The 14,356-nt window shown below is 39.8% G+C and overlaps 1 protein-coding gene across 1 annotated transcript in view; it reads right to left on the reverse strand.

Annotated features, from left to right (window-relative positions):
• Positions 1-7,070: 7,070 nt before the first annotated feature.
• Positions 7,071-14,356, reverse strand: part of ACTR3 (actin related protein 3) — a 29,597-nt gene continuing 22,311 nt past the window's right edge. The window contains exons 7-12 of the mRNA XM_064661528.1: positions 12,172-12,315; positions 11,277-11,450; positions 10,808-10,900; positions 10,239-10,364; positions 8,397-8,480; positions 7,071-7,992 (exon numbers count right to left, since the gene is read on the reverse strand). Of these exons, the coding sequence (XP_064517598.1) occupies positions 7,897-7,992; positions 8,397-8,480; positions 10,239-10,364; positions 10,808-10,900; positions 11,277-11,450; positions 12,172-12,315 (717 nt within the window). The 3' untranslated portion in view covers positions 7,071-7,896. The remainder of the gene's footprint in view (positions 7,993-8,396; positions 8,481-10,238; positions 10,365-10,807; positions 10,901-11,276; positions 11,451-12,171; positions 12,316-14,356) is intronic.

Here is a 14,356-nt window from a genome sequence, read left to right on the forward strand (position 1 = left end):
CATCTCTCTACCCACCAAGAGCATCGGGTTTTGCAACAGCTACACAAGCAAGAGAACAGAACAAGTTTCTAAGGCGATGGCCAGGGAGATACTTACGTATCCCACTTAAAATGTCCTTTCCAGGAAAAATTACTAATCTGGCTTAGGCAGGCACAGTTTGGACACATTTAAGTCACACTAGGCTGTTTGCATTTGGGGGAGGGTCAGCCCCATCCCTGTTGCCCACCTGCTGCCCCAGGGTCTGAGCAGCCCACCCTGCCTGTGGGATGAGTGTGCAGGTGGGATGGCTTATGCTTTCCATCCCACAGGAGGCTTTCTGAAGTCTGTGCAAACCTAGGAAGCTTCACAGTTGCCACACAAAACTTCTCAGGCATTCAGAGAAGATATATAATCAGAGACACAACAAAAGTAGAAATGACAAGTTCCTCAATGTAGTTCATCAGCTTGAGTCATTTCCACAAACCAACTCTCAGGTAACAGCACGTTTTTCTCAGAAACACCTGACGAGCCACACTGACAGCAGTGCTGAGACAGCACTGCAGTATCAACACGGCAGGGTGAGATTATCACTATCTGCACTCTGTGGATGACAAGCACAACATGCACCTCGTTACAATAAATCTCTATCAGGGCCATGATAGAGCAGAGCTCTGCCTGGCCTTATCTCTGCTTGTGGGTGCATCAGGTCTTACAAGACATCAGCATTGGCCACAGCATCCCTGTGCTGTCTCCTGTGCACTCCCTACAGCCAGGTGTAAGCAAAGGTTGAATTAATTCAGAAATGAATTCCAATGAGAGTACAAAACCTCCTCATAGTTATCTCCTGAAGTGGCTTCACATACTGCATGTGACATCTCCCCATTCATTGATTCCCCTTCAGTGCACTTCTGATGCTTCCTGTGCTGATGGACTCAGTCCTGTTCAACACCCAGAGGCAATCTCACACCACTTGGAGCAACTTGCAGGTGGCTGAGCACCCACATATCTGTGGGGAGACACTGATTCATTGGCTCCAAACAGGAAGACAAGGCTCCAATCTTCCTCACTTTGATGTGACTAGAAGGCACCAGCCTTTCCCTGAAAGTTTGCCATCAGATGTTTTCAGTTAGATGGTTTTTTTCCAAGCAGGTTGTGCTAAAGGGTTTTCCAGGCTGCAGCGATGCTGGATTTCTTGTGGGAAGGTGCCATCCTGTGGCTAAGTGTGAAAACCTGACTGCATTGAGCCTGCTCACTCACACAAGGTAAAGCCTCCTCAGACAATTATAACATGACTAGTAAAGAGACATTTAAGTGCAGCTGTGCCAAAAAGGCCAATGGCCCTCAACCATTCCCATGGTAGTTCAGCTGCAAATCTGCTTTAGAAGAGATTCTTCAATTTTCCTTATTTTTTGGCTTCCCTGGGAGTTTTTACCAGATGCTTCATAGTTGCTATTTATTATTATTTGGGGTATAACTTTTGTTATTCTTCACCACTAACAGGGTCTGGCTAAATCCCAGAATTCAGAAGTTGAAGAAAACAATAAAACCCAGCTAAAACTAAATGCCACCTTGCTGAATGGAGGGTTTCAGGGGTTTCATCTCAGACCAGAGTCACAGTTGACAGACCCCTTGCAGCACCATGGGCAGCACCACCCAGCCTTGGGGTTCTGCCACAAGGGAGGGATGGGGACACTTTTGGGACATTTGCTCAGAAAAGCAAAGCTGGACATCTGGACATATTTTTGCCTTCGCATGTGAAGCCAATTTAGAAACTCCTCCTCCCCTGGGTACCAAGCACAGGTCAGGAAAGAGCCAGATTGTCATTGCCTTGAATCACCAAATTTCAGACATCAGCTCATTAAAAATAGCTGGTTTAAGACACAAGGCCTCTACACTGCAGAGCACTGAGCCCGTGTCTATGGAATTTCTATGTGAAAGGAGATCAGGAGTACTTTAATCTGACCTGTGTTTACTTACCCCTTAAATCCAGCTACACTTGGAACCTTTCAGCAAGTAAAACACACTAAACCACCCCGACAAAGAAGAGCACAGACATGCTGAGGATTCAGCAAAGCCTCTGAGGTGTTTCACACCTTGAGCAGAGGAGTGACAGCAGCAGTGAACGGAGTCCTCACCCTGGGTTGTTACTGCTCTTGCAGTTTCTAGATTCTGCCCTGTGGGGGAATTTGAGTCCCTAAGGATCTGCCCAAGTTTGTCCATCCCTGTGGGCAGCGCCAAGCTGAGGCCCCCAAAGTCAGCAGGCAGAGCAGGGAGCTGCTCACCCCAACCAGCCAGGGAAGGGCAGAAAAAAGAGGTGGTGTTGCCCCCAGGCCACTGGTAAAATCCACCCAGTTCAAAACCAAGGGAGATGCAAGCCTGGGATGTGAGTCATGAGGTGTAAGCTTCCTCCCAGGATTCGTCACCCAAACAACAGGACCAGTGAGAAAACTTTCCACACAGCTGAGTAGCCAGAGCAGTTAGCTGGGAAGTAGAGATGTATTTAAACCCCTGTCCATTTAAATTTATTAAGAAATTGGAACAACTTCCACTAGATGTTAAAAGAGATTTGTCCTGGATGCTCATGAAGCAGGTTGACTTCTGGGCTTTGGAGAAGTGAAAATGCCTTCTCTGATGGTCTGTCTTTTGAACAATACATCTTCCTTGATCTTTCTTTAAATTCATTAAAAGAGGAAGAAAAAAACCACACTTGTCTCAGTTGTATCAGTGTTACACGTTCCATATCAAGCACTACGCCTTCAGCTCCTACAAACTCATTGCTGTTGCATTCTCTGGGTCTCTCTCCAGCAGTAAATGCATTTACACTGGAAACACCACAACCTTGGGAAAAAAACCTACAGCCACTCTGGGTGCTACTGTGAACCAGAGCAAACAAAGTAGCTTTCCAAACCACTGTGGCAAAACAGAAATCTCAGAAAGCATCTTGAATCTTCATCCAAAACACGACTCACAAGTCTCTCTCTAGTCCAGCTTCAGGAAAGATGCAGAAGGGCATTTTCCAGCTGGAGTAACACCACTGATGAAACAGCTACAGGTAACATGCACTACAATTACCAGAAAATGTAGACAACCTATATAATATGGGAAAAAGCAGCTGGGGTAGTGAGAGCAAAATTCCAGAAACTGCCATCTATGTGCTGGTATGGGGATTCCAAGGGAGCAATACATCCAAACACACAGGGCATCGCTTCTCCTGGGGGTAAGGCACAGCTGCAGCTGACACAGGTCAGGCTGTGCCTTCCCTCTGGCAGCCAAGTTTTTGATAAAAATGTTGAGAGGAAAGAGACATCTGCAGTATCCACATGGGAGCTGGGATCTCTGCTGTTTAAAATAGGAAACTTCAAGGTTTATACTAGAATGGGGTGACTGGCACTTGGGAGTCCAGCACTGCTTTTCTGAGGGAAATTTAAAAAACAAACAAACAAACAAACAAAACAAACAAACAAACAAACAAAACCCATAAGTTTGTCCTGCACAGAAAAGGCCATGGGTATCAGGCAGTCTTGCACAGCCCTACCCCGCCAGCCGGCAGCAGGAGCACACTCAGCTGAGCTTGCCCAGCAGTTGCCTCCAGGCAGCTTTTCAAGTAGTAACTCATTCACCCCAACAATACCTCAATGTTTGGTCACAAATGTTTTCACAAAATGAAGAGATGAGCCTAAACCGACTTGACAGTGACCTTTGATTAATTCCAAGTTCAGCTGCATGAAAACACAAGCTTTTAAGCACATCGAGCCAGTTAAACCTGGAGCCCTATGTCAACTAGTGGAATAAAATCAAACTCCTGGAGAACAGTAAAGTGATCCAAGTTTGGGCAGGCCAGTCCGCCACTTTTTAGTGCTCCTTGCAATTTTCCATGCAAAAACAGCACTGCTCCAAGTCACTGGGCAGGCACAGGACAACAAAAGTGTAAGTCTCCTTTACAGAGTTATAGAATCATTTAGGTTGGAAAAGGCCTTTAAGATGACCTCATCTTTCAGCACATGGGGACAGTCTGCTTCTGCATCTAAGACTTCCTTTTCGAAGGATTTCCAGCCTTCCTGGACTCCTTTGCCCTTCAGGACTGTTTCCCAAGGGGCTCTGTCAACCAGTGTCATGAACAGGCCACAAAGCTGCTCTGTGACATCAGTCGCATTAAATCTTCCATTACACAATAAGCACAGTCACTTTGTGGAATATTTAATAAGAAACAATGACATAGTTTTTTTGCCATCTCAGATTGCTGCATGTCTATTTTGTGTACTCCAAGCTTAATTTAAATTACAGGGGGGCAAATCATAATTGCCTTCTTCATGTAACCTCCCCAGTGACAATCCTTTGGAGAAGAAAAATATAATTTCCTTTTTTTTTTTTTTAAATACTTGCCTTTGCAATTAACCTTTTGTGTGCTTTAAGCCCAACTCAGCACAGAACAATGGGAGGTGCAAGTTGCAGGAGAGCATAGGGTTTTTCTGACATTACCTGTGCTTCACGTTGTACAGTGTGTGGTTTATACGATGCCTGGGATGACCTACCCACAGGCTGCTCAGCTCCTCCACCTCACCAGCAGCAAATCAGATTCAAATGCGGTGTTACAGGTGCAGAACACTCATGTGAACCATTTCCAGAGAGTTATTCCCAGCGTACAAGACCATAATTGAGTATTATGTCCAGTGTGTATAAGTATTAATGACTCTTCGTGCAGTCCAAGTTATTACTAGGAGCTGCTCATAGATTTTTTTAGCTCCTTAATGCACCAGAAGTCAGCTGTGTCTGTGTAACTTCTCTGAAATTATCTCTACAGTATTAAAAAAAAAAAAAATAAAAAACACATTGCAAAACACTGCTACTTCATTCTATGAGAAACTTCAGATAATTTTAGTTTACAGCTACAACAAATTAACTTCTGTGTAAGGGTATTTCTGCTTTCCTCTCCATTTCCTTCCACACAAATGACTAACAGAAATTTAAAGCAACTTCCTCGGAGCCTCAGGAAGATGAACAAAAAGTTAACAAAAAGTGTAACAAAAGTGTAACAAAAGACTGAACTCCTACATCCCTGATTCATGTGCAGGTAGCTAGATAAAAATGTACACATCTCACCTGAGCAAGTCAGGCAACACATGGGCTGCTCCTCAGCACTTGGGGTACATCACCTCTTCGGTGATGAGGTCCATCAGAGAGACAACACAGACACAGTTTCTCTCTGGAGCAGATTTCTAGTTCTGTGCACAGCTTGACACGTCAACTCTCCCTCCCATCATGGAGCTCACATGACCTGGCTCCATCCCTTGACATACCAGCCATTTGCTCATCCAGTTATGGCTGTGCCAGATGCACACTCCAGCTCTGGAGGGCTCCTCAGCTCTAGGGAAGGCATTTCTGTAAAATCCCACCCTAATAGACCTGCGTCAGACACTGCTCCCTCCTGGTGCAGGCTGTCTTTCCCTATTCCTCCCCTATCCTGCAAGAGCCCAGCTGACACATAGTCCATGAGAACAGCCCACCTCCTCCTTACCCACCACAGTCAAATTCTGAATGTTTGGATGCCACCACTCTAATCCTGGCAGCTGTTTGCAAAGCATACCCACCCAGCACTCAAGCCTAGGGCATCTGGAATCCTTACAGCCTGTAAAGGCTCTGTAGAAAACCACATTTGCTTTAAGTCTCACTCGGAGCACCTCCCAGAGCCTCCCCAAGCCATCTGTGACCACTCAATCATCTGCACCACAACTCCCACCCCTGCACATCAACTCAGTTCTGCTGGAGCCTCTTCATCAACTGTCTCAGCTCATCCCATACACAGCAAGAGAGGCCCAAACATGATGGGAAAACCACACCTGATCTGTATTCCAAAAGATCCACAGAGCTATGATTATATCTAGGGCTGCCTGCTTACAGCTTTCAGCTAATACACACCAAGCCCATCCTTCAGCTAAGAGTGTACTTATCTTCAGCTAAGATACACATTCTGTGCATCTTTGCACATAATCCTAGCAACCTACATACAGCTGGGTGTGACAGGAATAGGTATTCACTCCTTTTCTTTAAAATTCTTTGCTCTTATGTATCTGCTTGTCAGGAACTTGAGCTTTTCAAGTGAACTTTTAAGGCTCTACATTCTAGAGAGAGGAAAAAAAAAATTGCCCTATCTTCAAGCCACTGTAACATATCAAAAAACCCAGTCACTAGAGCATGATACAGTTGCAGATCCAGGACCGCTGGAAAAGCACAGCTTAAATTAACCTCTTTATTTTACACATATTTGACTATTCGTGTTTCTTACCACATAAATCAGTCAATAGTTATGATTCAAATAGTGACTTTTTGAAAAACTCTAAAAAACTGTAACACTGATAGAAAGATGTTAATCATAAAGTCTCATAATACAATTATTTAACAATTTCTTGTTTGGATTGTGTTCTGTTTGACTCCAGCATGTAAATTTTTACAGTGCTTTCTGTAAAAAACAATTTCCTATATTTATCCTTGTTTTGGAGTCACATTTACCAAGCTTTGAAGTGACCAGAAACTCTGGCAATTGATAAGCTTCCCTGAAAAAATCTGCGGCATCTTTGCAATTCAGAAGAAACCAGATCTCCCTCTTGTGGTCTCTCCTATGTAAATAGCCTTAACTACATCTGTGTGCTCAGAAGTGTCTAAAGAGTTTTCTTTCATGAAATATCAACAGAAATTCACTATATAAAGCGTTCTTCCTAGAAAGAATGAGAAGGAGATTGTTTTCACTTTATTTTTATCTACATGGTATTTTCTTGCAGAAAAACCACAGAGATTGAAAACGCAGTGCTGACTCCTGTATGCCACCACCTGAAAGAAAGTGGTGGGGAAAAAAGTTACAGAACAAAGTAGATGAACAAACCTAACAGTGGAGGAGCCATTAGGTTTCTATAGGTAAGTGCTATCTAGCTGAACACACAAACTGCAGTTCTAAAATGCTCACACTTCAGTTACACAAAGCACATGACAATCTCTACCTCACAGACCAATCTTACTCCTCAAAAGCCACAGTGGATATGTAGGAACCCATGCTCAGAACTTCCCACTTCATGAGATTAACAAGTCTGACACCAACATAAAAAGAAATTTTGTGCCTTTATTGGAATGGTGTTAGGCTTTAAATACACCAATTTTGATAACCTGATTATTTGGTTTAATTAGAAATGACACTACAGAACTGCAATACTGGTCCAACAGTCTTGTCTTTACTTTTTTTTTTCTTTTTTTAAAGCAAGAGATAGTATGAAAATGCACCAAGTAATCAGAAAGCACTAGCAGGCATCGGTTAATCCAAGATACTAGCTTCTTAGTTCCAAAAGCACTCGCATTGTATGGAACCCAGGATTTAGACTGGTCATGATTTGCAAGAGCTAGTTGCATGAGTCATGACTTTTTCCTCTTTTTTTTTCTTTTTTTAATTTACTTTCAAGTTGGTCACTGGTAAAATTTTTCCTCAAATATTACAGTTTCTTTAAGTCATATTTTTTTCCTCAAAGTATAAAAAAGTATGAAATATAAACAAGCTCCTGTATTGCACCCATGAAAGGGTACAATGGAAGCATTAGAGAGCTGACTATCTACACACCATCAAATCCCATCAAATCTTGGATACTTCATTAATATACAAAATATCAGGGCACAGAAAGAACTAAAATCCACTTTTTTGTTTTGTTACGCACAGGTTCAAATAATCAATCTAAAGAAAAAATGTGATCATTTTGGCTTTCCACTACATCCGCATGTTGAGACACTTATTAAAATAATCCTGCTTAATTGTGTTTGGTCTTTTTCTTACTGTCAAGTCATGTTTGTTATCTTAATACCAGCCATCAGACAAACAAGTAATCAGAAAGACTCTTCCTCCTCCCCACTTCCCTATCCCTGACCCCTCCAGGGTCAGCTTTAAGACATGACTCCAAACACAGGGTTGTGACGACAGATGCTAGGACCAATCTCTTCATAATCTTTTTTGGTATGGCATACTTGGTAGAATTCAGGCTGCAAAAGGAAAGAAAAAAAAGTTAGTCTATGGTATATACACCTTGTTTGAACAATATTAACTTTTACGCAGCCATTGGAAAAAAAACCAAATACAGACAGTATTAGAAGTCCTGAAATCAATACACATTATGCATGGCTAAACACCAATGAAAACGTGTTCTGCCACAAAACTAAAATGCACTATTTAACAACTCATATAAAGCTGTACTTTGGCTTTAATCTGCTCTTTCAAACTTTAAAGTCTAACACAAAAACTTCAGAGAGGGCAAGGAGGGTGTATTTGCTACCCGAGGCCTATCAGAAATCCCCTAACTGCATTTAATATGAAATGCAGGGGAGATGAGAACTCCAAAAGCTTAGTCAGAATGGCTCAAACATGCTCAGCTTTACAGGTAACTTACTGTGGAAGCCAGCATTGATCCTCCAAACCAAACTGCATATCTCTGCATATGGTGTGTGATGACTTGTACATCAATGGGCTTAGGCTACAGAAAGTAAGAGGGGAGAAAAGAAAGATTAAAAGTCACTTTTGCTGGTAAGAACTAGATCTATTTTTAAAGAAGTGTATTTACAAAGCTTACTTTCCACAAATTAGTATTTTCTTAAATGCTGTGTATGTAAATTTACAATTATAGCATCAAATTTTCTCTTGTACAACCCAGATTAAGAAGCAGCTGTTGCTTACAGATCACCAGTTACCTCTTTTATCAGACATAAAGAGATACTTGCACTCACACCAATTTTTTTTCACACTATTTTCTGCTGAATTTCTTGATGGATTATTTATTTATGCAGTTGTAAGCATATATCCATACTACCCAGCCCATTCAAAAAAACACACCTTAGAATGATAATTTTTAAGTTTCACATTATTATTCTAACAAAGCACCAGTTACAGATTGAAAGTTTACCTAGGACCAGTGCAGTGGTACTCACGCTTTTCTAAACTAAAACACTCATTCCAGTCAGCCATTCTCTTTCCCTCCATATCCACATAAACCTTCATTCCTTACTTGTGTTTATCAAAAATGGCAGTGAATGTAACAGTTTCAGAATTTGTTTCAGAACAACCTGCTGGAATTTGAAACCGTATCTAAAAATGGCCTGCAACACATTTGCAAAATTCAAGGCAGTGAGTAACTGCTTGCCATGCCTGGCACCCTGAAGAATAATGACATCAGATTTCCTTATTCATGTCCTACTTTCTTACTGAGTGGCACAAGTCTAGTAAGGAGAACTGAGAATAAACAAGGTTACTTGGACTAGAGAACCATGTGTAACTGAAATTTCAGAGTTGTCTACATGGCATATTAAGAAGCTTAGTGGGGGTTTAAGGGATTTTTTGAGTTCATCTAGCCAGATTACTACTAAAAAATAAGTCAGGAAATCACTTCAATTTTGCTTTAAAAGCACAATTTTTTTTTCCTCTCCTGGTATACAGAGTCAACAGAAAAATGTAAAAGTTAGATCAGAGGTCTGAAGGGGAAAGAACACGAACTAAGGATTATGCAGTTTAGTGAAAACATGAAGTCACAGGATCATAAGATAACTTAGGTGGGAAGGGACCTCAGAATGTCTCTAGTTTGTCCTCCTGCTCAAAGCAGGGTCAACTACAAGGTCAGAGGAAGGTATTCACAGTTTTATCCAGCTGAACCTCAAAAACCTCCAAGGATGGAGACTGCACAACCTCTCTGGGAAGGCTGTTCCAGTGCCCAATTTCCTCGCAGTGGAAAAGTTTTTCCTTTTATCCGGGTAGAATATCTTGTTTCTATTCATCTGTTGCCTCTCATACACCCACCGCTCAGCACTGTCAAGGGCCTGGTCCCACTTTATCAATAATCTTCCCACAGGTACCGAGGTGCTGCTAATTAGGAGTCCCAAAGCCTTCCTTTCTCTAAACAAGGCTCCCTCAGCCTTTCCTCACAGGACAAGTGCTCCTGACTATCCTGGTGGCTCAACAATGAGCTTGTTTCATCTCCTTTATGTTTAAGTTCGAAAGACTAAGGATGATTTGTAACTAATCATCTTACTTCGTGCAGTAAGCACAAAGAAAGCTGGGGAGTGATCAACTGCCAGTATGTAACAGATGTAATACACAAATCTCCGAAGAGCTTCTGTAAGAACTTCATTTGAAGATAAAGACATTTCAAAGAACATCATCACTGCAATATGTCATCTGCATGTTTTCCAGGTAACAGGGGACCGACAGATGCTTGTTAAATGCATTGGCTGCACCAACTAACCTTCAGTCTGCCACCACTAAGTTCTTCACTAAGTTTCAGTCTGGCATCAACAGTCCTTTTCAAGTCTCGCTGTAAACGGCGACCGAAGTCCCTGAACATGGTTGAGCCTCCAGAGAGGACAATATTCTGTTTTGAGTAACAAAAATTGTTAATCACTTCTGAAAATGTGAGTCTCCAATTTTATCCAGTTGCTGAATTCTAAGCATCTAAATATATTTTTTAAAGCTCCAGTTAGGAGGTATGCTTTTACTGTAAGATTTAAATTATTTAACACTTAAGTATGACGGAATACGAATTCACAAAGAGTTTGTCACATTAAAATCAGCTGTGCTTTAAAATCCATTTATGTCTTTTTACATCTCACCACTTTTGCTCATATTTGTGTTTCCCTAATGAAACACCACATTCTGAAAAAATGTAAGTGAAAAACTTACTGAACTGCATATTGGATTACTTTCTACAAAAATGGTTAATTTTATTGTGTGTGTCAGAGTTTCAAATACATATTTCTATATAAAGCACAATTAATCTAAAACAAGTATTAAAAAAAATGCATTATAGCTACCGACCTTATATAGAGGACGTCTAACATCAATGGGACAATTTTGAATAACTTCATCTACTACTTCTGAGATTGGTTGTGTAAAGTCGGGATTAGCAAACTACAAACAAGAATAAAATTAAGGCACATCAATGTGGAGGACCACATATTGCAAAAGAAAGGAAAAGAAAAAAAGAGAAGAAAAGAACCACACTTTCATACTAGATGTCGTGAAAACTAACAATGGAAATAGTTATGTTAGATATTTTTGCTGCCATTTTTAAGTGCTTTATGTATCAACCTGAAGTTGTATAAAGACGAGTAGCAATCAAGAATCAAAGTCATGCTGACTTATAACAAATATAGAAATAAATTTACAAATAAGAAGAAATATAAGCCAAGACAACAACTTCTTTACAAGGCTGCAAATAGAATTTATAAGCTATCATCCAAAATGCACTTAAAACAGAAAGCCTAGACAATTCAAACAGACTTACCTCAGGATGAAAGAAAATCTCTGGCCCCAGGAATCTCTCATAGCCAACATCAATGGTAAACTCTTTCTTTGAGATAGCATTAATTCCAGTATACTGTTTAATCCACTTTGTACCATCTGTGTCATACTTGTTAAATTCTTTTACTAAGTCAGGGCAAACGTAACTAAAGCGCTCCTGAAAAATGAATATGTACAGTTAGAAGTACCCAAAGTATAGCAGAGAACCTGCTGTGAAATTTTTAGAAGTGTAGCAATTCAAACTTTTAAGAATAAGTATTAAATTGGCAGATAAAGAATAGGCCTCAAAACAGCTGGACTGACATTTCCTGTACACAGGTAGATAATGGCTCTGCTAGTACAGATCACTTCTGTGCAGCACTGAAAGCTCTTGCTGAGCTAAATTACTTTTCTTCTGCTTTTCCTCTGAACTTCTACGATTGTGAGAAATTAATTCTAAAGTACTTTGAAGAACTGCTATAGAAACAAAGTCTAAGTGTACTTTAAGCTGAATGTCTTTCAGAAGAGCTTTGTACTACAAAAAAGAACATATCAACATTCAGAAAAACAGTAATTACAGCTCTTTGCATTACACATCCCACCAAGAGCAATTGCTATGGAATATCACAATAACAACAGTAATAAGAATAATAACAACAGTAATAATGATAATGGAGGGGAGGAGAAAGGGGAGACTACAAGCCAAGAGTGAAATTCTAGGCCAAACTGAGTATAACCCAACTGCATACCTTAAGTTTAAGCTATTTCATGTTATTACATTTAGACATTTTTATATCATTTAAAAACAGAAAGATAATAATTGAGATATTATCGCATTTTCAAAACAGATATCAGGCTCTGATCTAAAATAACCTCAATGTCTGCAATGTTTCTATTACCTTCACTGCTTTAGCTGTTTCCAAGGATTGTTCAGGAGGAATTCCTACTTCTCGCTCCCTCAGCAGCTGCTGAATGAAGTATGTTATATCTCGCCCTGCAATTGGAATGTGTTTGATACAGCTGCCAATCACGTATCCTTCAGCCTGGGAATAAAATTAATGGGAGAAACACACTGATAAGAACTCCTGTCAGTAAAGCTAAGGAGGGAGAGAGAAAGACATGGAGTCTAAACTCCCACTCACTACCTGTGATTGTGAGGCTGAAGCCCTTTAGGACTGGCTCATTTAATTACCACAAGACCAATTCTTCACAATATAGCCTTATTTTACTTTGCATTGCATTGGTTCACAATTCTTACAAGGTTAGGAGGAACAGAAAGGTCACTACAGTACATAAGGCAGACAAATGGCTATACTCACTATTCCTTGGCCTTTATTTCCTCTTCAAAATGAGGTTACTCTTACCAAAAAGGTCAAGGAACCTTTTTCATGAAACATTATTTTAGAATAAATGATGTGGCCCTGCAGTCACAGCCACTGATGTAAGGTGTTACAATCCACATGAACCAAAATTAATTTTCTGAAAGCAGGGAGAAAATGCATCATTTCAGTACAGCAACTGAGACTGCTTAGAACATCAGACTGGCCCATAGTCATCCATCAGCCTACCCTTGCAAGTCACACTTGTCCTGAGGACCAGTATCAAGGCATTAAAATTATCTGTTCTAAACATAGAAACCAAGTTTTAAAGACTGACCTTCAATCTTACCAGACCTGCTATATCCAAACAGATGAATCCAAGTATCATACTGATATTAAATGCTTAAGTTTTCCTATATACACACCCCTTACATTCATACAAAAAATTCTTACTAACCTAGAAAATAATAAAGCCATAAAAATATGTACCACTATTGTTCGCTTCAGTACCGAGAAGTATTTGCTAATTCCTCTTTATCTATTTACAATAAAAGTGATAGACCACTGTTGACAACTTGTTCAACATGTTTAAAAATTCCAGAAATCAAGCAAATGGCATTCTGCAAAGGAGCTTAATGCTTCCAAGGGAGATGGAATACCTACTCTTATTTTAATAGGAAAAAAAAAAAAAAACCTCAAAAATCAAGAAAAGTTCAACTCTTTTAGGCAGAAATTTGAAGTATAATTTTAAAAGTTTACCTATAGAAGGTCTGAAGTGTCAGTTGTCTCCTAAGTCTTATTAAAAATATGCCATCTTGGATGAACAGTCTGAACAAAGATTTAGTCACTATATTCCACCAAAATTAATAAGAAATTGCTACAACAGCATATGTTTGATCACCACCAATGCTACTATTTGTTATAACAAAGAATTTTTAAAAATTGATGTTACTATGGCACGATAAAGCTTTGTATAGATTTTTGTCTTAAAAACTACAACCTAATCTCATTCTGAAAATACAAATGCATTTGGTATGTAGACATGAATTTACTTCCCAAGGAAAGATGGGCAGAAATCTATAACCAGCCACTTGAAACAAAGCTCACTATTAAATATTCCAATTATAAAATTTCAAATATGTAGCTTTGTAAAAGGAAATCCATACCTGCAGTAAAAGCAGTAATTTGACAGTGAAGAAACTGCAGCTGTAAGTGTTCAATATTTAATAAAACATTACACAGTTGTATAAGTTTTTGCTTTTAGCAACTTGACATATTGGAACAGATATTTAACATTAATTAACCTTGAGGGTTGCTTTTTTTCAGTCAGGCAGGAACTTTTTTTTTTGGTGATGCATCACAGCATATGACAAAACACTGGGCAGCAGATGGAGAAAAACTGTAAACGATACTACATCTACCCTCAAATACTTCCCATTATTTCTATTTAATAAAAAAATTGACTGAGTCAAATGCAAAAAGTTCCCAAATTTTTGGAACTGACTGTTGTAAAGAGCATATACACTCTCACCAGCAAAGCAAATTAGAGATGTGCTAAAGCAATATAATTTCATCCATGACTTGGCACGGCCTTGGCAAATCACCTTTTTTAAGGTAAGCCACTGAAAGACAATATGTCTTGACAAATTGAGGGTGTTCTTCAAGAGTTTCTGCACTACAAAATAAACCAAAACTCACACCCACAACCCTGGAAATTATCCCCTGTATATTTTTGAAGATTCCTAGCTATACTTTAGTCTGTGTA

The sequence above is a fragment of the Pseudopipra pipra genome, chromosome 7 (assembly GCF_036250125.1).
Source record: "Pseudopipra pipra isolate bDixPip1 chromosome 7, bDixPip1.hap1, whole genome shotgun sequence".
Taxonomy (NCBI): Eukaryota; Metazoa; Chordata; class Aves; order Passeriformes; family Pipridae; genus Pseudopipra; species Pseudopipra pipra.